This window comes from Purpureocillium lilacinum, assembly GCF_023168085.1.
Source record: "Purpureocillium lilacinum CBS 284.36 DNA, scaffold_2, whole genome shotgun sequence".
In the NCBI taxonomy this organism is placed as follows: Eukaryota; Fungi; Ascomycota; class Sordariomycetes; order Hypocreales; family Ophiocordycipitaceae; genus Purpureocillium; species Purpureocillium lilacinum.
Genome location: NW_027072112.1, coordinates 4,616,039 through 4,637,169, shown reverse-complemented (window position 1 = coordinate 4,637,169; position 21,131 = coordinate 4,616,039). Strand labels below are relative to the sequence as shown.

The 21,131-nt window shown below is 61.3% G+C and overlaps 5 protein-coding genes across 5 annotated transcripts; 2 read left to right on the top strand and 3 right to left on the bottom strand.

The window, feature by feature from the left end:
* Positions 1-383: 383 nt before the first annotated feature.
* On the top strand, positions 384-1,679 carry PLICBS_003159 (uncharacterized protein; the record flags this gene model as incomplete). Its single annotated transcript, XM_018322891.2, has 3 exons — positions 384-692; positions 825-1,013; positions 1,161-1,679. The coding sequence occupies 3 exons, from the start codon at positions 384-386 to the stop codon at positions 1,677-1,679; spliced, it is 1,017 nt and encodes a 338-aa protein (XP_018178121.2).
* Positions 1,680-2,350: 671 nt separating this feature from the next.
* PLICBS_003158 (uncharacterized protein) lies at positions 2,351-3,955 on the bottom strand (the record flags this gene model as incomplete). Its single annotated transcript, XM_018322890.2, has 2 exons — positions 2,351-3,786; positions 3,898-3,955. 2 exons carry the CDS (start codon positions 3,953-3,955, stop codon positions 2,351-2,353), a joined length of 1,494 nt encoding a protein of 497 aa, XP_018178120.2.
* A 794-nt stretch (positions 3,956-4,749) lies between these two features.
* On the bottom strand, positions 4,750-5,704 carry PLICBS_003157 (uncharacterized protein; the record flags this gene model as incomplete). Its single annotated transcript, XM_018322889.2, has 2 exons — positions 4,750-5,345; positions 5,404-5,704. The coding sequence occupies 2 exons, from the start codon at positions 5,702-5,704 to the stop codon at positions 4,750-4,752; spliced, it is 897 nt and encodes a 298-aa protein (XP_018178119.1).
* Positions 5,705-10,194: 4,490 nt separating this feature from the next.
* Positions 10,195-10,914, bottom strand: PLICBS_003156 (uncharacterized protein; the record flags this gene model as incomplete). The annotated part of the gene is made up of 1 exon (XM_018322888.2): positions 10,195-10,914. One exon carries the CDS (start codon positions 10,912-10,914, stop codon positions 10,195-10,197), a length of 720 nt encoding a protein of 239 aa, XP_018178118.1.
* A 5,288-nt stretch (positions 10,915-16,202) lies between these two features.
* Positions 16,203-19,654, top strand: PLICBS_003155 (pre-tRNA nuclear export protein; the record flags this gene model as incomplete). The annotated part of the gene is made up of 3 exons (XM_018322886.2): positions 16,203-16,214; positions 16,540-18,079; positions 18,141-19,654. 3 exons carry the CDS (start codon positions 16,203-16,205, stop codon positions 19,652-19,654), a joined length of 3,066 nt encoding a protein of 1,021 aa, XP_018178116.1.
* Between the last annotated feature and the right edge of the window lie 1,477 nt (positions 19,655-21,131).

Genomic DNA, 21,131 nt, shown 5'->3' with positions numbered 1-21,131 from the left:
CTGTCGACCTCGCGTCACCTTTCTGCCGCCACTACTACTACTACTACAGCTACCACCACCACCACCATACACGTCTTTCTCTCGTTCCAATCCTCCGTATTCCCTACTCATATCTTACCTGCCCTCTCTTCACCCGGCTGCGTGGTGCTTTATTGTCCTCTCTCGTCGCACTGCAGGCACTCATCTTATTTGCGTGCACGTCGGTCCTTACTCCTGAGCCACCACCACCACCGCTTATCGTGGGCGCGCGACGTGCACCATCGCCACCTCGGGCACCTCACAACAACAGCAGCAACAGCAGCACTTCACTCTTTACAATCGCCCTGCGAGCGTCTGCCCTGGGCGATCCCTTCGCCTCGAAGCCCTCTCACCCTTTTGCAGCAATGGCCTCCTCCAACGCCGCTGTTGCTGCCGGCACCGCGTCGCCCACCAAGAGACGCGCCGCCTTGGCCCCGCTGGACGCGAACGCGATGCCTTCCTCCCCCAAGGCATTCTCGACCAAGGACGGCCTCGTGTCTGCCCCTGTGCCTCCCTCACTCAAGGCCAAGAGCCCCCTCGCCTCTTCTTCTCCTGCGGTGTCGTGGTCCGCGTCCGCGGCGCTGGCCGTCGGCAAGAGGCCCGCCGGCGAGGACGCCGCCGGTTCGGCTGGACGGCCGCCGGCCAAGAAGCCGTGCCTCGAAGAGCGTGACGATGTACGTTTGAACAAGCAACCCAATCGGTGCCTGTCGTCATCGTCGTCTACCGTAGACGATGAGACAAGTGGTACCTATCGTCCCCTTACGTGAATGAATGGGTGTGGCTGACCGCGGAACGCGCCTTGTCAGGACGCGAACCAGCAGCACCGGCCGTCGCGCTCCCAGAGCCCCGATTCCGTTTCCATCTTCGACACCTCGGCCGGCGAGGGCGATTCCTCGTGGGCCACCGCCGCGACGGATCTAGACTACAATGCTGTGGCCGCCGCCCTCGCCCGCCCGCTACCCCGGCCGAGCCTGACGCGAGAGCAAGCAAGAGAGGTATGTCGTTGTCCGCGCGGGTCCCCCCTCTCTCCCCTCCCCTCCCCCATAAAAGAACGTCCTGCAGACGGGACGAACGTCAACTTGGCTCGTGTACAAGCTGTTGTTGGAACCGGATCCGCTAACCCGCTCCCCCGGCTCCGCCAGAAAGCAGAGATCCTCCGTCTGCGCCTCGGGCTCGCGTCGTACAAGGTCCGCACCGGGCAGGAAGCCGTCCCGCTGGCCGAGCTGCGGCGCCTGCCCCTCTCGCCGGCGGGCCGCCGCACCGTCCGCGTTCAGAGCCCCGCGCCGTCCCACACCACCGCCGCCGCCGCCGCCGATGAGAACCATGCCAAGAACAAAGAGAGGGACGAGGGCGAGGGGGAGGACGAGGACAACGATGATGACGATTCGCAGTCGCAGATCCTGCCGCAGTCGCAGCAATCGGCATCCACGCACGTATCCGCGTCCACTACCTGCGACTTTGACGCCTCCGTGACGATAGCCGCCACGCCGCCGCCGCCGAACGAACATGACATGAAACAACAACTACAACAACAAGGCGAGGGGGAACAAAAGACACATACAGAAGGCCGGAAGGAAGTGCAGGAGCAGGACACGAAGGGCGAGCTCACGTGCGGCGCCGCAACGGGCCTCCTCAGCCTGGCCATGGCGAGCATGAGTTAGCGGCCCCCCCTCCCTATGTCCTCGCCTACCCACTCCCCCGGATTGCGGGACCGTACTCGTCCCTCTAGTCTCCGGAGAAGGTGGTTCGTTGGTGTTGGCGGCCATTTCTCCCGCCTGGGTTCATCATCTGGTGTTGAGTGCTGTGAGAGAAAACGCGCCTCATACCCGACGCGGGTTGTACTTTATATGTTTTGGCTCTATAGTTTCAATGTTCTTGTCGCTTACGCGCCGGGCCGTTCAATGGGGTTTGTTTGAACGGCTCGAAACGACACATGGGATGGGTTGGAGGGCCGGGGCCACGCTGGTGGTTTGGCTGAGTGAGGGGGCATGGCCCATGGGACGGACCGGAGTCTGACGAAGTGATGGGTATCAAACGGCGTTGACGGAACAGTATTTGGCTTGAACTTCTGGTATTTTATAATGAAGCATTTTCTGCGCATGACACGTCTCATGTTGTTTTTCATATTCAACTGTCGAGATGCCTTTACAGTCAAGTCTCTCTTTCTTTTTGAGTGTAGCTGGCGGCCGTGGCCCGTCTCATGGCAGTTCGTCGCATAAAGTCAGTCACCTCACACCCCCAACACCACATCACAACCTCCCACCGCCGCTGCGCCATGCATCCACGTGGTCAAACAAACAACACTGTCCCGTTCCCGTGCGTAAGCCCTTTTCTAGTCCACTAGGATCTTGGGCTCGAGGCGGCCGTAGCTCTCGAAGAACTGGTCAAACAGCTTGACAGCATGCTCGACGTCTGCGGTGCCGCCCGTCTCGCGGATGCTGTGCATGCTGAGCTGGGGGTTGCCGAGGTCGAGGGTGCGCATGCCGAGCTTGGCGGCGAGGCCCGGGCCGATGGTGCTGCCGCAGGGGGAGTCGTTGCGGACGACGAAGAGCTGCAGGGGCACGCCGGCGAGGCGGGCGCACTCCTGGACGAGGACGATGCCGGGCGAGTTGGTGGCGTAGCGCTGGTTGGCGTTGATCTTGATGACGGTGCCCTTGTTCATGGCGGGCTGGTGCGAGGGCTCGTACTTGCCGGCGTAGTTGGGGTGGACGGCGTGCGCCATGTCGGCCGAGACGAGGAAGGAGCGCGACAGCGTCTGCTCGTAGGCCGTCGACTCCTCGCCCTCGTGGTGGACGGCCTCGTAGCTGCCCTCGCTCGAGGCGTCGCGGTTGCCGGGCAGGACGGACAGGCGGCGGATCACCGACGGCAGCAGGTTGGAGTGGGCGCCCTGGGCCGACTGCGAGCCGATCTCCTCGTGGTCGAAGCACACCGTCATGCGAATCGTCGAGTCGTTGTCGAGCGAGGCGCCGTCGCGGACCGACGAGATGAGGCCCATGACGGAGCAGTACGTCATGCCGAGGTTGTCGAGGCGCGGGGAGAAGATGAGCTCGTCGCTGATGCCGCCGATGCACGATTTCTGTGTGTCGTAGAGGACGAGCTCAAAGTCGGCAATGGCCGAGACGTCGACCTCGAGCTCACTGGCGAGGACGTCGAGCACGCCCGGGTGGTGGCGCTCCGACATTTGATCGAGGGGGCGGAAGTCCTCCTCATCGTCGTCGTCCTTCTTCTCCTCCTTCTTGTCCTCGTCGGGCTTGGCGGCGGTGCTCTTGTTCAGCTCGGCGGCGGCGAGGCCGGCAATGGGGAACAGCTCCGTCTCCTTGTTGGGGTCAAAGTTGGACTGGCGGTGGAGGTGGATGGCCAGGGTGGGGATGCGCAGCAGGGGCCGGTCGACCTTGACGAGGCGCTGGACGAAGCTGTCGCCGTCGCGGACGAGGACGCGGCCGGCGATGCTCAGGTCGCGGTCGAACCACGAGTGCCAGATGCCGCCGCCGTACGTCTCGACGCCGACCTGCAGGTAGCCGACGTTTGACTTTTTGGAGACGGGCTTGACGCGCAGGCAGGGCGAGTCGGTGTGGGCGCCGACAATGGCGACGGGGTTGCCGGGGCGCCACTTGCGGCCGATGGCGAAGGCGACGATGGAGGAGCCGTTGCGGGTGAGGTAGTACTTGCCGCCGGGCTGGAGCTTCGAGGCCCAGGAGTCGCGCTCCTTGATGAGGGTGAAGCCGGCCTTTTCGAACCGCTCGGCGGCCGACTTGGTGGCGTGGTAGGCTGCGGGCGGCGGCACACCGATGCGTTAGCCAAGTCAGGGTTCCTCAACGTGTGTGTGCAATGGATCGGGAAAGCAGTCTGAGCACAGCGCATGTGGGGGGCATCGCGTACGGGTAGGCGAGGCGTTGACAAAGTCGACAAAGTCGAGGGCAGCCTTGGGAGGAGCCATGGCGGGCGACGTGGTGCAAAAGGACGACGAGGACAGCTGCGCAGAGGGTATCAACACCGCCCGGTTCTCGAAGCGTCTCGACGACAGGCGGAGCAGGGGCGAGGACGGGTGCGAGGCTCGTGAGAGCATGAATGAGCGAGGACGCAATTAGAGAGGGGGAGCAGCAGCAGCAGCAGCAGCGACGCTCGATGTTGAGGAAGAAAAGAGGTCCGTGGATTGCGGATGTCGTTGCCGGGAGGTGGGGATGCGCCGTCGAGCTTGACGGTTGGGGATTGGCTTCGTCTTCGATTTCGGGGTCACTGGACCGGATGGCTGGCTGCGAGCGGTGCCCGCACCACCAAAAGTTCGGGGGACCCGCCTGACCAGAGCGGCAGGTGCCCCCATGTCATGTCACGGCTGCCAGCTCGAGCCATGCCCGGGCGCCCATCCCCGCATCGAGGGGCCGGCGGGGCACCTTCTTGGCCGCCGAATGGAGCAGTTCTTGGTAGAGGTCGCATATTTCCATATCAAAAGACTGCATCACCAGCGCCACACGGCAACGCATCCCGGTACTCTGTCTGCATTTACTGCGCGTATTGTTTTTTTTATCGTCTATGCATCCTTCCGTCGCGCCGACCGTCTGTCTATCCGGGGTATTATTGCCCAGTCGAGTGTATATCTATCCATCGTGCCGCCGCCTCAAAACACCACCTCTAGTCGCAAAACTCATACCCGCCATCCTCTCAGCGCCGTACAAAGAGAAAAAAGAAATCCATCGCGTCGCCAACTCAACAGATCCACACCGCGCAGCCTCTTCACTTGCGCTCCGTAGTCTCCGTGCCGCTCTCCTCGCTGTCGTGCGATCGCTTGCGCGGCTCGTCCCGACCGAAGACGAGGCCCGGGTGGCCGAAGCACAGGGCCAGCGACGCCAGGACAATCAGCACGCCCTCGAGCACGATGAAGGGCGCCTCCTCCTTGATGAGCTCGCCGTCGTAGCCGTCTCGGAGCTCGGCCACACGGTAGGCGCAACGGGCCAGGATGAGCAGCACCGACCCCGACAGGCCCAGGAAGAAGGCCGTGAGGCGCCACCCGAAGCCCGACGACCGGCCCGAGCGCCAGTAGCGGATCATGTAGTCGGCAAAGCACGCCACAAAGGCAGTCAGGACGATGACCTGCAGCGCCAGGCCCGCCATGGACACGTCCACGCCCGTCTGGTTGTCGCCGTCCGAGTTGGTCGACATGGCGCCGCCCGCTGCCTGCAGCGCCAGGCAGACCACGTCAAAGGGGATAAAGATCCAGTAGAACAGCTGCGGCTTAAACCGCGACAGGTCGGGCGCAAAGTACACAATGGTCTTGGACAGCGTCACGTAGATGGACGCCGTGTAGAAGACGGGCGCGATGGTCAGACAGACTGCTTTGAGGTCAGCTGGCGTTCAAGCTCCCCGCGTCGTCTAGCGGGCAAAACTCACCGATCTGGACCATGAAGCCGACAAACGAAAAGGGATTGTTCCAGAGCATGATGCGGCCAATGTACCCAATCACCTCGCTCATGCAGCCCAGGATCATACCAGTCATGAAACCCCAGCTCTTCCATCGGATGCCCAGGTACGTGTGGATGATGCCGACCAGGGCGAAGAGCACCAGAAAGGTCGTGTTAGCGGCCAGGGACGGCCGGAAGCCGTAGATGCTCCATTCGATAGGGCAGTTGTCGAGGTTGCAGGTGGCGTTGGGACCAAAGGTCTTGACACCGGGAGGGAGTTGCCGCGACATGGCTCTGTTGGTGGTCTGTGTATGTCTCAACCTGATGCAACCAGATTTCGGCGATTGTAAGTAGATGACCCGGCTTGTAGGGCTGATTGAGCGTCCCTGGCGGCGAGTGCCGGCGGATGGAAGGGTGGCAGGCGGGTGGCGCAGGGAGCCGATTGCCGAAGACGGGACGAAAGGCGAGCTGAAGATGCGGCTTGTTGCCTCGAGTCAAAGTACTTGCTCGTCGCGATGCTATTGAGTCTTCCTTCAAACACAAACCTCAGAGGCGGATTAGCCGGCCCTCAAATACAGATGCCAAGCGCCATTGTCTACGACCGCAGCGGCAGCGCAGCAAGGCAGCATAACGGCTTCCCTCGCTCGGGCTGAGCCCTCTTGGGCGCGGGAGGAGTGAGATTTCGGCGTCATGCTTGTTTCGCATTCGCACTGACCGTATCTCGCACTCGCGAATCCTGCCGGTCAGACGCGGAGCTGAGGGGCGGCCGCGCGAGCCACGTTGGCGGCTTGCGTTTCCACGCGGGTGAGATGGACGGCGCAGCCCTACGCCAGCCGGTATCTGATGCGAGGGCGTCGCTGTGGTTGGCCCGCCCGGCCGTCGCTCGAAGGATGCGACAGCGTCAGGACCGAGTGCGAAGGCGCGAAGGGCGAGCTGTGCCGCCGGCCCCACCCCCGAGTCCGAGGAGACGAATGGCAGATGCGGGATGGCCACGGCAGTGATCAATTGATGCCTGCAGCCACGAGCTAGCACTGCATCGCTCTCTCACCTTGCCCTGCTTGCGCTGGGGCTGTGAAGCCAGGGACGCGTCGTCCATCACGAACGGCGTTCTCCCTCGCTCATGACGCTTCCATTATTAGCGTGGCGGCTTCGGAGCAAGTGAGCCTAAATCCATCAAGGTGCGGCTCTCCGTCGGAGCCTCATTGCTGTCTTGTCCGCCCTGTCAGCCCAGGGTTGCACCCGTGTGACGCAGGGTCGTGGCCGTCGCCATGTTTTGCGCCATGCGCTTGCATCTCGTCTCATGGCACCATACCTTGCTGCTGTTGCTGCTGCTAACATATGGTCGACGACGAGTACGAGGCCACGGCCGGCTCTGTTGTTGCTGTGAGAAATGCTCATGACTGCCCTTGAGGAACCAGCTGGGGAATGCGCGTGGCGTGCGGCTCGACCGAACACGAAACACGACGAGTATGCCTCGTGCTAGAGAACTCCCGTACTTCGTAAAGGGCACTTCAACAAACTGGCAGTAGCCCCTGATCGATTGTTCCCGCTCATTTTCTTCTTCTCATTCATTTTTTCGCTACGTCCGTGTGCTGGACCTTGTCCCTGGAGCATCTCCAGCTTCTCGCGGAAGGCCAAGGCTCGCCCAGTCTGCCGACTGATGATCCTTTTCCCTCTCGTCGATAAGGTTGCACGTGTTTGCCCTCGATTTCGGCAGGTGCATGTCCACTATGCAGGGGCATCCATCCTTCCGTCCGCGCGCCTCCGGCAATGGGCATCCAGGGCACACAGAACCGCCTGGAGTGGCGTTGAAGCCGGCTCAACGACATGACCGTACCAACTTCTCGTCGACAAGGAATGAGACGAGGCTGGGCACATTGATCCTGCAACGCAGGCTAGTCGTTTAAGCTTCTTTGCAACTGCCGACTAACCTCCGTCTCCGGATGCAGTGGCGCCGAGTGCACGGTCGGCTCTTCTGATATGGGGCTTTGAACCGTCGGCTTGCGTTGCCAACGATGGCCACGCATGGCGCACGTGCGGAGGCGTCGCCGAGAGGAGCTCATCCACATCCTCGCAAGACCCGAACGTTGTCGACAGGTCAGAGTGCGGGCCGCGTTCTATCTCACAAAGGTAGCCACCGATGCTGGCGTTGTCTGGCATCGAGTCGAATGCGTTCTCAAGCCAACAAGTGGGATCCTGGCACCGGTCAGTAACGACGCTTCCACGGCAGCAACTCGCGAGAGTCCGCAAGACGAACGAGTCCAAAGCAACAATATTCCTACTCAAGGAGGAGCACGACGAGCTGAGCACGCTCATGGGCAGGCAGGCTCTCACAGTTGTCGCCGCCTGTCATCTCACCCCAGCGGCATGACTCGGTATCTGCTTCCGATGAAACACCGTTTTCGTCCTCAATGGGGACGCAGCTGGTCCAGAAGCACGATTAATGCCTCGGGGGCTTGATCGTTCGATACTCCAACCCATCGCTTGATGTGTGGATGGCCAAGACGCACTCCCTCATGCCAGCGGCAAAGGAAATGCAGTGACCTGCCTGCCTGGTGGGAACGAGAGCGAGAGGTACAACGATGAACCAACTCGGCAGGCATTTTCACTTGCCTGAACCTCGCTTTGGCTCATCAATTGATGCGCTGCAAGTCACCTGACCGTCGTCGCAGTGGCATTTGCCAGCAAAGGGAAGGCACGATGCCTGAGTCAGGATCGCTCCCTCAAACCGCCTCGCGGGCCATCGCCAAGCCACAACGACCGAGACACACGGAAATCAAGTCCACTGTGCGGACAGCGACGCCTCTCAATCAGGTACGAGTGCAAGCCGGCTTGCGCGAACAACAAGGCGACAATGGCCCGGATCGTCCGCCCGCCTGCAAATGTGAAACAAAGGGCTGCACATCGCACCGCATCGCGTCCCCGCCGATGACCTCATGAGGGACCCTCCCCTTTTCTGGTTTTTCCTTGTTGTCGCCCAGCCCTGTGTAACAGAGCGAGACATGGGCGTCACCACCCGAGCATCCGAGCCGAGGAGCTGATGTGAGACTTTTCGCGACTGCCTGGCGGGTGCCGTCGGTGCTGCCGCCGGTCCAACAACACACGGCAGACAACGATCAGCAAGGGGTGTGCGAGGTGGGCGTTGTGGGCTTTGGCCGCCGCAAGGGCAAACACGAAGCGGGCCCCGGGAGACGAAACGCGACTGATCTTGGTTTTCGATCCGGGCCCGCAGGAGGCAAGGAGACGGAAAGGCGAAGAGCAAAGACGGGACGAAACGAAACGCGATGATCCTGCCTACGGTCTGTCGCGAGCTGGGCCATCCGCCATGGTCGCGCGTACTCTGCGAACGCCCGACCCATTTGGTCAGCCAGTCATTCGTTGGTTCGCAAGGCCAACGCCACGGTTGTCCCCGTCTTGGGTCCCGCGGATTCAGTTGCCCCCTCTCGCCCCATTCGACAGCAGCGACGCCTCCAACGAGGCACAAGTGGGACTGGGCGACAATGGGCACAATTGAGGACACACAGTGCAGTCCACCAACGACCACAAGCTACGAGTACAGTGCACCAGGTCCGCAAGGTACCGACGCGCCAGGAACACAGACGCAGCCGACGCGCTCGGGCGCAGCATGGAGTCGAGCCGCCGACGCAGGAACCACCCTGCGCGCTCTGCAGATCTTCATCGCCAAAAGCTGCCCCAAGGAACAAACCCAGGTAGTCTTGCCAGTGCTGGACTATAACTAGGTGTGAGTACTGCAACGGGCTACATACAGTACCGCACTGCACAAGCCTACCTCGCGTTCCGCACATCGTCCGGTCTGTGCGGCCGGTTTATTTATTTTGCCTTTTTTGTGTCCCTTCATTTGCACAGAAAAACATGGCTGACCTCGATGTGAAGCTGGTAACCCCCCTGTCAGGAACGATTGTCGGCCCCCCGGCCACCTTGGGCCGCGGCGGGTTGCCTGATTCGACGGCTCGCGCCCGGTGCAATTTCCGGATGCTGCCAGGGGGTCCCGCACTCGCTGACTTGCCCCCATGGCCCCTCAAGCCCCCATGGGAGGAGCCCATGGATGCTTGCAAGGTTGCAAGGTGCCCTTTTCGACTTCTCTCGTCATCCGCCGCCCCCGCCCCCCGACGATGCCCCCCCCGGCGGTTGTGGCGAGGCTATGCCGCACGGGGCGTAATGCTCTCATGTTGCGAAATGAGTGCCCTCTGTCCGGGGCCACGGTCGAGGCGTCTCTGCCCACGGGGTCTCGGCCGGCGCCCACCTCTGTAGCCTTGGCCCCCATGTCGTTCGGTGTTGGGTCCTCCGCTCCTCTCGCAGGAGGCTTCTAAGGGGGTTCTTCACCGGCGACTGCCAAGCTGTCTTCACAAGGTGTCAGATCATCGCCCGTGAGCCCGTGTCTCATGCCCGCACAGATGTTTGTTTTTTTATGCCCGCGTTGACAGCAGATCGCGCCATCTACCAGATCATCCACATCGTCATGTCATTTGGGGTCAAAAAAGGTTGTTTCAAAAAGTCGGACATCCAGGGTCAGCACCCCTATCCAAGGAGGGACCTCCCGAACGCCCGCCCGTTGCAATTAGAAGATTAAATACATTGGAAGTGACCCTTTTGCTCTTGCCGTTTGCCATCAAAAAAATAATGCTAGTAATATTTCAGGTCTAGGTTAAACTCTGTACATTGTGTCCAACCAAGAGAGAATCCCGAGATATAATGCCTTGTCGTGAGAAATATTTGCCGTAGCCTCCTGGCTTCAACTCATGTAGTCGAAAGGAAAAATTTAAGCGAAGACGTAGGCGGCGACACCGGCGGCAGCGGCGAAGAGGGCCGAGCCGGCGAAGGAAGCAGCGCCAGCAGTGACCGGGGGAGGGACACCAGTGGGGACCGAGGTGTTGCCAGCAGGGGGAGGAGTGACAACGGGGGGAGTGACGGTGCCGCTGGGGCCCTGGGTCTCGGTCGGGCAGGGGACCTCGACGGTAGAGTACTCAACCGTGGTGAGGACGGTGGTGTAGCTCTTGGTGATGGCCGTGACGGAGTGGCTGGGGCACTCGGGGGCGGCGGTGGTGGCAGGGCCGCTGGGCAGGGCCGAGGAGACAGTGACGGGGCCAGAGGGCTGAGCGGACGAGGCACCGCCGGTGGGAACAGCGATGGTGCTGTTGGGGTAGACGGGGCCAGCAGAGGTGGTAGGGCCAACGGGGCACACAGTGGTCGAGATGGGGATGGTCTCGGTGGTGATGATGGTGCTGTGAGCCGGGCAGTTGGTGACCGTGGGGCCGCACGAGGTGATGGTGTGGACCTTGGTGGTGTAGACGGTCGAGGTGGTGACGGGAACCAGGCTGGTCACGACGCTGCTGGTCTGCGAGTGGGCAGGGCAGTTGGTGACGGTCGACGGGCAGGCAGTGACGGTAACCAGGGTGGTGGTGTAGTCGGTCGAGGTAGGGGCGTCGTGGCCGTGGGCCAGGGCCGAGCCGGCCATGAAAGCAACGGTAGAGAAACGCATCTTGTCGTTTGGGGGGTTGGTGTTCGTGTGAAGAACGGGTAAAGAGGGTTGGAAAGAGAGACGAAGCGTAAAGCTTGGAGCGTTTGTATAAAGAATGGACGACCGAAGTCAAGGAGAGTCAAAAGCTGGCGTTGCTTGTGAGTTGGCTTGTTTGGCTGAAGAGAGAAAGAGGAGAAGAGAGAGCTCGAGCGGACACGGAGGGTGGCAGGATATTAATACATGCGGCGCCCGGTTTGTGTGCGTCTCACGGGGGCAAGGTGTGCTCTGCGTCCATCTCGCCCGTCTTGCGACGCGCAGTGGCCTTGCTCCTCCTCCGCCGTCTCCTCCTCCTGCTCCTCCGCGCCTTGGGATCCATCCGTCCATCCATCCATCGGGCGCGTCCAGGGCCGGGCCAGGATCACTGTCAGTCGCTTGCCCTGGGAAATTGCACGGCCGCCGACTCCTCCACTGGCGCTAGTCCAGGGGCAACGTGGTGGAGGTGTTGATGGGTCCATGGGGCTCGCGCCCACCCTCCCCGTTGGCGCCGCCGCTCTGTTGTACGACGGGGGCCGGTACTCCGTACGGGACGACGCTCGCGCCACTGTACGCCATGTGCCCCCGTGGCTGGGGGCTGGATGCTGGATGCTGGACGTCGCTGCGGTGCCTCGCTGCAGGTCCGTGGGCACAGGTCGAGAGCTGGCCCGTCCCTCCCGCCCTTGCCGTAACAGCTTCTCCCCCCGACCAGTCTGCATTGCAGGAGGGCGGTTACGTCTCGTCTCGTGTCTCGTCCACACTCGCGTCGCCCAGCGCGCGCCTAACAGCTGCTGGCCTGCGCCTGGGGCGGCGGCACTGTGCTGCAGCATCGCCGGGGCTTGTCGCTCGAAGCACTCCTTTGCGGGCTGCCAGGTCCGTCGCGATTGCAACACCGCCGGCTAGCTGGACGCCTTCATCTCGGGGTCAAATTTGCCCTCTCCAGCCGCCGCCAGTGGCGTGGCCCCCCGTGGGCCATCAAAGGAACCCATGCTGCGATGCTGGCGCACTTGATTCCACCTGCACCAAAAAAAGGCCCGCGAGTCTGAGCGCCGTGCCGTAAGGTAGTACCTATCGTCAGCAGCGGTTGGCCGCACCTTGCCTTTGTCATGTCCAATCTCCGTCAGATCTCCCCCCGTATCAATGAATACGCGCTACTCTGTACGAGGGCTCCATGCTCGAATCGTCGTCCTCGCAGCGGTTTGCTTGGGCACGGTTGGGCACGGCGGGGGGACGACAACGGTCAGGTAGCTGGGGGCGCAGGGTGATGGCACGTTGAGCCCGGCAGCGCTCCCCTGTGCCCAGTATGCTCGACTCTGGGCGCATTGCGTTTATTGCCAGGCGACACTGCGAGTCGTCACGCGGCAGAGAGCTCTCGTGCGGCGACGACGGTGCGGAGAGCAACAACTGATATGGCGGCGTGTGTGCAAAGTGATGGTGCTAAGGTGGGGGAACCTACAACACGCTGCCCACTGTCGCGTGTTCTAGCACTGGCTCTGGCCTTGGGTTGGCACCTTCCCCAGACGTTGGTTCCTTCCTAGGTTGATTGTTTGACAGGGCAAGCAATGCCCACGTCTCCTGACGGGAGGCATCAGGGCCTCAGTCAGCTTCTTCATCCTACAAAGCAAACCTTTGGGTCGTGACGTCCTGCTATTTCCCCATTTTCCATCTCGTTTTTTGCCGTCCCCGTGAGTGACATGTCCGCCGACGGCACGGGAAGGGGGCGGCACGCACCGGGTCTCGGTTCCAGGTGTAGCAAGTAACTTTGAGCAACGCCGCAGCAAACATCGTGGCAGGCTATGGTTGCAACCGTTCGCTCGCTGCCGCCTTGCCTTCCACGAGTGGCCGCTCCCGCATCGCATAGCGGTTGCGTTGGTAACTTATTAGGCGCGAAGGGGGGGAAAGCCTATACGGTAACTATGGCCCGGTGCCATACTGTATGGTACCGCAGACCACGCCGCATGGGGTACCCGGACCGCATGTTCCCTCTCAAGCCTCTGCCTCCCACGGTGGGCTAATGCAGGAACAGATCGTCATCCCCACCGCTGCATCCAGCAGTCGTCCTGCCAGACGCGCGACCTCGTCAGCCAACCAATCTCACCTCTGCTGAGCACCATTTCTCCTTCTGGCCCATAGCCGGCTCCTATTTGCCTGTTCGCGCCAGCCCTCCGCACTGGCGCCCGCGAGCGAGGCGGTGCTCCGGAGGACAATGCAGTTCCATCACCCCAACTGGGTCACCTCCTTTACCGACTCCTCTGACCCGGCCGCTACGCGGTCCTTTGTGGCACCAACGGAAATGATCTCGCCGTCAAGTTGGGCCAGTCCCTGGCACTCGCAGGTGGCAAAAATGCTTAGCACGCATAGCGCCTCGAATAATCCCGGCAGCGGGCGGGCGCCAGAGTGCCGCCCGAGGCGTCGGCTACAATCAAACTCATCCGCCCAATGGAAGGCTGGGCCGCCGAGGCCAAACCCAACAGCGCGTCGGTCTGCCATGGTCCAGACGCCGGCGTCGGCTTGTCAGCTTCTCGATCTGGCCAGGGCTTCAATGGTAAGAACCTGCTGAGGCATGGTTCGTGGCGCGACAGGGGCAACCTGCAGCTACAGCTGCAGCTGCACTGCTCGAGTCAACCCACGAACACATTTGCCGCTGGCAAGATTGGGTTCGTGGGATGGTCACCGCCGTCACCCCTCCTGAATCCATATCGACGCCAAGGTGAGCGCCGCGCTCTGGGCGCGTCGGAGATCTACGCAGAACTTGTGGGTGGTGCCGATCCAGTCGTGTGCCCGTCCCGTCAACCGTACCGCTCATCCGCTCTGCGCAAAGCAGCAGACCATGTTGCCTGTCGTCAGACCGCCGCCCTCAGCAAGTGGTTGTCGCGGTGCGTCGTCACACCATTCATGCAGTGCCCCCAGTACGCCCACGCGCTCGTCCGTATGACGTTTGTCCCGCCAATGACAAGCTTGTTCTTGTGAAACATGAAACGGGCCGGTGGCCGAGGGCGAGACCGCGGTGTTCTCTGGCAAGCCTGCGTCTGCAGTGCCCTGGTGGCCAACACCAAGAATTGCAACTTGCAGAGACATTGACGCGCATCGTCGAGCTCGGGCCGGCTACCGGTACTGCCAAGTGCAGTACCCAGCAATCGCCCGCATCGTAAATTGGCAAGAGCAAAGTCGGGGGCACTGTGCCGCGATCCACCGCTCGCCCGCGATTGCAATCTGCGACCCAATGCCCAGCAAGGGTGGTTATGCCTGTGCGCGTCGCACATTGGAACTTTGACCGACACCCTGCGCGTGTCGATGGAACGTTGACAACCTAGCTTTCAACACTGTATCAGTGTCTGGTACAAAGGACCGCCAATTGCTCCTGGGCCGAGACCAGCAGCCCTTTGGCGCCTGCATCGGCCCTTTGGCGCCTCGAAACCTCGTGTTGTAAAATTCATCCTCAAGGCTAGTTAAATAGCCGCATCCTGTGGGCAGGGCCCGGATGCACTGACCCGGAGAGCGTCGACGACCCACGGCGTCCACAACCCGCCCGCTCGGTGACAGGGGCAATATCGAGAAACCCCGCAAAAGGAGAGATGAGTCTCAATTTCTTCAGATCACTTCCGGCGGCGGAACCGCTGTGGAATCTTTTAATAGAGGGCCACGGGGCGCCGTGCAGTCTGTCGAGGTCGAGGGGCTCTACAAAAATGGAGGCGGCCTCATGTCGCTCGCGTTTCAGCGCCAAAATGTCGACACCGTCGATGTCCACCACGTGCCCCGCCGAATCCGATCGTAGGGGGTTGACCAAGAACATCGCATCTTAGATTCTTGCGTACACGGAGCAGAGAAGCTCATCTGATACCGGTTTCGGTATGGTCTTCATCAATGTCTCGACGATATCAACCGCCATGGAACGATCCCAGCTCCGAGACGTGGCCCGACCCAACCAACTGTCCGCGGACCAGGCTGGGGCGATGCGATCGAGGTCACTGGCTGCGAACATTATTATATGGCCGGAACGCACTCGGATTGCTCCAGGAACAATGGCATTGTCTGACACGAGCCGGACGATCAGCAACGGGTATGCTGCCCCGATGGAAGCCCGGACCAGTCCATGCCTCGGATGATGCGTGGATGCCTTGAGCGTGATCCTGGTCCTGAACACGGCACAGTACGTGGTCATCGTCGAATCGTCAAAGCTCCTGCCACGCAATCGACATGCGAAGGCGGAGTTCCTGCCACGGTCTACTAACGGCCAGCGGCGAGGTCGGTGAGATGCTTGATGAGCGATCTCACCTTGGCGGTGCCAAGACGGTAGAAGCGTGCATACCGACTGAGAGGCATGAATTCCTTGGCACGTGGCTTCAAGTGTAATTATTGTTCCGCGGAGTGTCTGACGCGACGCCAAGTCCTCGTTGGAAGCATCACGCAACCGCACCGTGCCCTGCCATGGAGCGGTCTGCCTGCCCTGGGGCGCTATGAGTCGCTGACGACCGGCACGCGACCGTTACGGGTGGCCTGACGTTGCAAGAGCCGGTGGCAACGGGCATATCCGCCGCCGCCGTTGCCGAGCTTGTGGTGGTGGTGAGCCTGGTTGCCTGAGTCGTAGCTGTGATGCCATGGCGGCATCACTCCGCATGATGAAGCGTGTTGGGAAGATCTATGTTCCTTGCGGGCCCCTGGACAATTCGCACTGTAGCTTGCCCGCTTCGCTGGCCGGAGCCACACAGTAGACCCTACAGGCTCAATTTGCCCGAACATCTCCCGCCCGCTGCACACACAAACACCACGTCAAAAAAAAGTGCCTGCCGTACCCCACATTGGTGGCACGCGAGAACCTGCACCGACATTTTGGAACCGAACCGAACCTCGCGCGGGCGGATAAAGACGCAACACACAAACACCACGCCACGAGACGACGCATCGTCGAGCTGCACCGCCGCATCCCGCCCGCGACCGACTCCCCCCGCTGCCGCTGTCGCCGCGTCGTCTGCCCCCGAGCCCGCCGTCCGTCCGAGAGAGCTCCCAGCACACGCCGCCCTGCAACCCCCGCCGCCCGCCGCTTTCGACAGCTGCCCTGCCTGCCTGCCTGGCCCCCAGCCCCTCCCAGACCGTCCTGCCCCTCGGCCCAGGCATGACTCCACGGTAGCCTCGTCGTTGCCCAACCCAACAATTATGCTGGATGCTGCGTCCACAAGGCTGCCGGAATTATAGCAGCTCGCGCTCCCGCCTGACGTACAACCCTCATTTGCCCACCTCGCTGCTCGCGGCCTGCGTGCCGTGCATCTCCATCGAGTATGGAAGCTCAGGTACGTCGTTGTGCCCGCCGCCGTCGCCTGCCGTGCAGCCGGCCCTGTGTCTCCCCGTCTCCAGTCTCCTGTGCCGCTCGTTTTGACTCCCCGCGGCCGCCCGCCTTCTGCCTGCCCCGCCAACCCGCCTCCCTCCTCGTCCCTTGTCGGGGCATGGCGGCCACTGCATGTTGCGGCAGCTGCGCCTGTGCTCCGGCGGGATGTTTGTCTGTCTGTGGTGTTTAAGCAGCCGCTGCCGCCGTTGCTCGTGGCACATTTTGCCTTCTGTCCCATGCTGCCGCTCCGGGCTCGTCTCTGGTGCTAACATGTCCTCCTCCCCGCCCAGGTCGAAAATGCCGTCGAGCTTCTGTCGAATCCCACCTCCAACCAGTCGCTGAAGGAGCAGGCGTTCGAGTTCCTCAGTGAACTTCGGTCCAACCCACAAGGCTGGCAAGCGTGCACGAACCTCTTCGCCCGAACCCCCCGGCCATCCGAGGTCGTCCGCATGGTGTGCCTTGAGGTCGTCAACTATGCCGTTCACACCCAGGGCCTCGACGGCGAAAGCCTCGCCTATCTCAAGTACACGTTACTGCAATATGTGCGCCAAGGATACGGGCCCGAGGCCCAACAGGAGCCCGATCCGGTCTCGCTTCAGAACAAGCTTACCCAGACGTTGACATACCTCTTTGTCTTCCTGTACCAAAATGGCTGGCAGAGCTTCCTCGACGACTTCTGGGAGCTCACCGGCGTCCCGAGCAACGCCAGCAACTCCCCAGGAGTCCTTCTGTACCTACGCATCTTGTCGTCGATCCACGACGAAATCGCCGACATGCTCCTGGCGAGGGAGAGCAACGAGGCCAAGCGGAACACGGAGCTGAAGGACCAACTCCGCGCCCAAGACATGCACAAGGTGGCCGACTCGTGGAAGCAGCTGCTCGTCAGATACGCCGACAACGACACTGTCGTCGAGCTGGTGCTCAAGGTTGTCGGCAAATGGGTCAGCTGGATGGACATCTCGCTCGTCGTGAGCCAGGACATGCTGAACCTGCTGCTTCCCGTTGTTGGGCGTACCAACCACGGCACGGAAGACAAGGTCCGCGACACCGCCATTGATACCCTCACGGAAATTTGCGGCAAGAAGATGCGGTCCGCCGACAAGATGGAGATGGTTTCCTTTCTCAGCCTCGAGCAGATTGTGGGTCAGCTCATTGCCAGTCCGTCTCTGACGGAGCTCAAGGGCACGCCAAAGTACGACACCGACCTGGCCGAGGCAGTCGCCAAGCTTGTCAACACCGTCATGTCCGACATCGTCAAGGCCCTCGACGATTCTCAGAGCAACGAGGAGACTCGAGAGCGCGCGAAGCAGCACCTCAACGGGTTCCTGCCATTCCTGCTGCGGCTCTTCTCCGACGACTACGACGAGGTCTGCTCGACCGTGATCCCCGCCCTCACCGACCTCCTTACCTTCCTCCGGAAGCTGGGTCAGCTACCTCCCGAATACTCTCGTATGCTGGCCCCTATCCTCGACGCCATCATTCGCAAAATGCGCTTCGACGAGACGTCGTCCTGGGGCAACGAGGACGAGCAGACAGATGAGGCCGAGTTCCAGGAGCTGCGGAGGAAACTGCAAAACCTGCAAAAGACCATTGCCGCCATCGACCAGCCGCTGTACATGGACATGCTGAGCAACCTGGTGGCGACGACGTTCCAGTCGCTGGACCAGCGTGGCTCAGACATGGACTGGCGAGACCTCGACCTGGCCCTCTACGAGATGTACCTGTTTGGGGAGCTCGCGTTGCCCAACCAGGGCCTCGGGACCAAGAACCAGCCGTCCAGCGAGGCTTCCGAGAGGCTGGTTGTCATGATGCAGAAGATGGTTGGGTCAGGTTAGTCACCAGCCGCCGCGCAATAGGGCAGGCCGACGGAAATGCTAACAAGCGAACCTAGGCATTGCTAGCTTCTCGCATCCTGCGATCCTGCTCCAGTACATGGAGATTTGCGTGAGGTACTGCGCCATCTTCGAGAGCCATCCGGAGTATATCCCGCAGGTATTGGAAAACTTCGTGCGATTAGTGCATCATGACCACGTTCGTATCAAGACGCGCTCTTGGTACCTCTTCCACCGGTTCATTAAGCAACTGCGATCGCGCGTTGGCAACGTAGCCGAGACGGTGATTCAGTCCATCGGAGACCTGCTCCCAATCAAAGCCGAGGTGCCTGGCGACGACGCCGATGATGACATGTCCTCGGACGAGTCGGACCACTCCGCCGACGCGTTGTTCACAAGCCAGCTGTACCTGTTCGAGGCCATTGGCTGCATCTCTTCGACGCAGAGCACTCCGGCGGACAAGCAGGCGCTCTATGCTCGGTCCGTCATGGACCCGCTCTTCCAGGACATGGAGGTGCATCTCCAGCGGGCCAAGTCGGGCGACGCGCAAGCCGTGCTGCAGATCCATCATATTGTCATGGCTCTGGGTACTCTTGCACACGGATTCTCCGACTGGACCCCGGGGTCCGCCTCCAGCCACCACCCCCCGCCAGAGAAGGCCGTGTCGGACGAGTTCTCGCGCGCGGCCGAGGCCATTCTCATCGCCTTGAACCAGCTCAACTCGTCTGCGGAGATCCGGACGGCATGTCGCTCCTCCTTCTCCAAGCTTCTGGGCGTTCTGGGGTCAGCCGTCCTGCCACAGCTACCCCAGTGGATCGAGGGCCTACTCTCGCAGAGCTCGTCCAAGGACGAGATGGCCATGTTCCTGCGACTCCTGGATCAAGTGGTTTTTGGCTTCAAGTCGGAGATATACGAGGTGCTGAACGTGCTGCTCACGCCGCTGTTGCAGCGAATCTTTGGCGGGCTGAGCGAGCCCATCGCAGGCACGGACGACGAGATACAGCTGGCGGAGCTGCGGCGAGAGTACCTTTCCTTCCTGCAGATCATCCTCAACAACGGGCTGGACGGAGTGCTCATCAGCGAGGCAAACCAGGGTTTCTTTGAGCCCATGATTGCTTCCATCACGGAGCTGGCCAAGTCGATAGAAGGCAATATCGGGCCGAGCAGACTCGCCTTCACGCTCATGGCACGAATCTCGGCTATCTGGGGCGGCCCAGACGTGGCCACGATCTCGCAGAACCCTACCGCGCCCAGCGGGACCCCGACGCCGGCGATCCCCGGATTCGATCGGTTCATGATCGAGCGGTTCCACACGGTGTGCTGGGAGGTGATGCGGAATCCCAGCTTCAGGCCGTCGCAGGACGCGCAGACCAAGCAGGTGTTGACGGAGATTGCCAACCTGGAGCAAACCATCTACTCCAAGACGGGGGACATGTTCATCCAGGAGCTGCAGAACGGGCTGTTCCCCAGCCTGGGGATCGATGGCGGGGAGTTTTTGAGGTCGTTGACGACGTCTACGGACAAGAAGGGCTTTGCGTCGTACCTTCAGGGGCTGTTGAAGAACAGACATTAGCGGCAGGGCGTAGAAGGAGGATCTTAGACGGCGAAACTAGCCAGCCACAAGTACAAGTAGCATGTGAGGAGTGACGACGGGACGACGAGCGATCGAGCTGCGGGAGGCATTGCCCGCAAAATCCATACCACGGCCGTCTGCGGCCACTAGATAGACGTGAAAATAAGAGCACTGATGCAACATAGTACCATGCAGCCTACGTCTATACCGCAGTGCATTATGTCCAGGGTATGGCGGGAGGCGATGTCGCGCTGCTGGCACGTGTGTGAGTGGCGGGCGGCGACAGTCGATCAGACAACGTTGCGGTCGAGAGTGGAGACGCAAGTGGCGCCGCGCACAACCAACCAGCGCGTGTGCTTGAGCATCAAAAGTCCAAAAGGGGCAATCGGGTTTTCTTGCGTGTTATTATCCTTGCCACGCCGGCCACGAAGGATGCCCTCCACGGCTCTACTCCACAGTGCAGCAGATTTCCTCATTGAAAATGTCATGCACGACATATGAGACGTACGAGTCTAGCAAGTTGATCTGCTCCTGGCTCAGCCTGAGGGCAGACCAGACGTGGAAGACACAAGGGCCAAGTCGTGCACTGACAGGCGCGAGGCAGGCTGAGCGCACTTACTTTACTCGGATTTTTAACACCGAAATAACATGAACGGAGGTCTCGTAGGGAGTGATACCTGGGCTGGAGAGAGTCATGGCGTAACTTGCTCACCCCGCGAGGGCGCCACACAGAAGCCCATGGTTGCCTCGGGAACCCACCGGCGGACAACTCAATAGAGCTTGCGCCAGGGCAGACTCTCGGAAGGGTATAAGCGCCACTATTTTTCATAGACGAGGAAGTGATGACGTAGCGAGCCGAGCGAATCGGCTCGATGGGATGACTCGCCGCAGGGCTGGGCAAGCTACATGGCCATGCCCGCCGTCGGGAGAATTTGGTCACACTAGTCGCCAATTATTTTCTGAGGTAGAAGAAGACAGGCGTCAATGGATGACAGATGCTGCGGCGGGTCGCGGAAGGGCGGCAAGCAAGCTCGACGGGGGAGAGCTCCGCTACGAACGTGGCTGGCGCGCTGGGGGCAGGCGCGGGAAGCACTGCCGTACCTGCATTAGCACAACCTGGGGGCGGGTCTCGCGCAGCGGCGTTTATGCAGGCGCGTTGTATGCAAAACAACGACGAGACCAACAACCGCAGCAGTGAGCGGATGCCCATCTCGCGGTCTGTTTCGACCTTGCAGACTGCTTCATTTCTCTCCCCAGTGCTGCAGGCCGAACTACAATCCAAAGGGGGAATACACTACGAGGCAGTGCTGTCAAAGTCCCATGTGAAAATTCAAAATAAGCTCCCGCGCCTGTCCACGAGGAGCGGTCCGAGTCCGAAGGAGGACGCAGACTAACACGGGGTCATTGCGACCCCGCCTGCACTATACCGTGGCCTCGCGAGCTACTCTGGGAGTTACGCGTAGACTGTGAGCACATT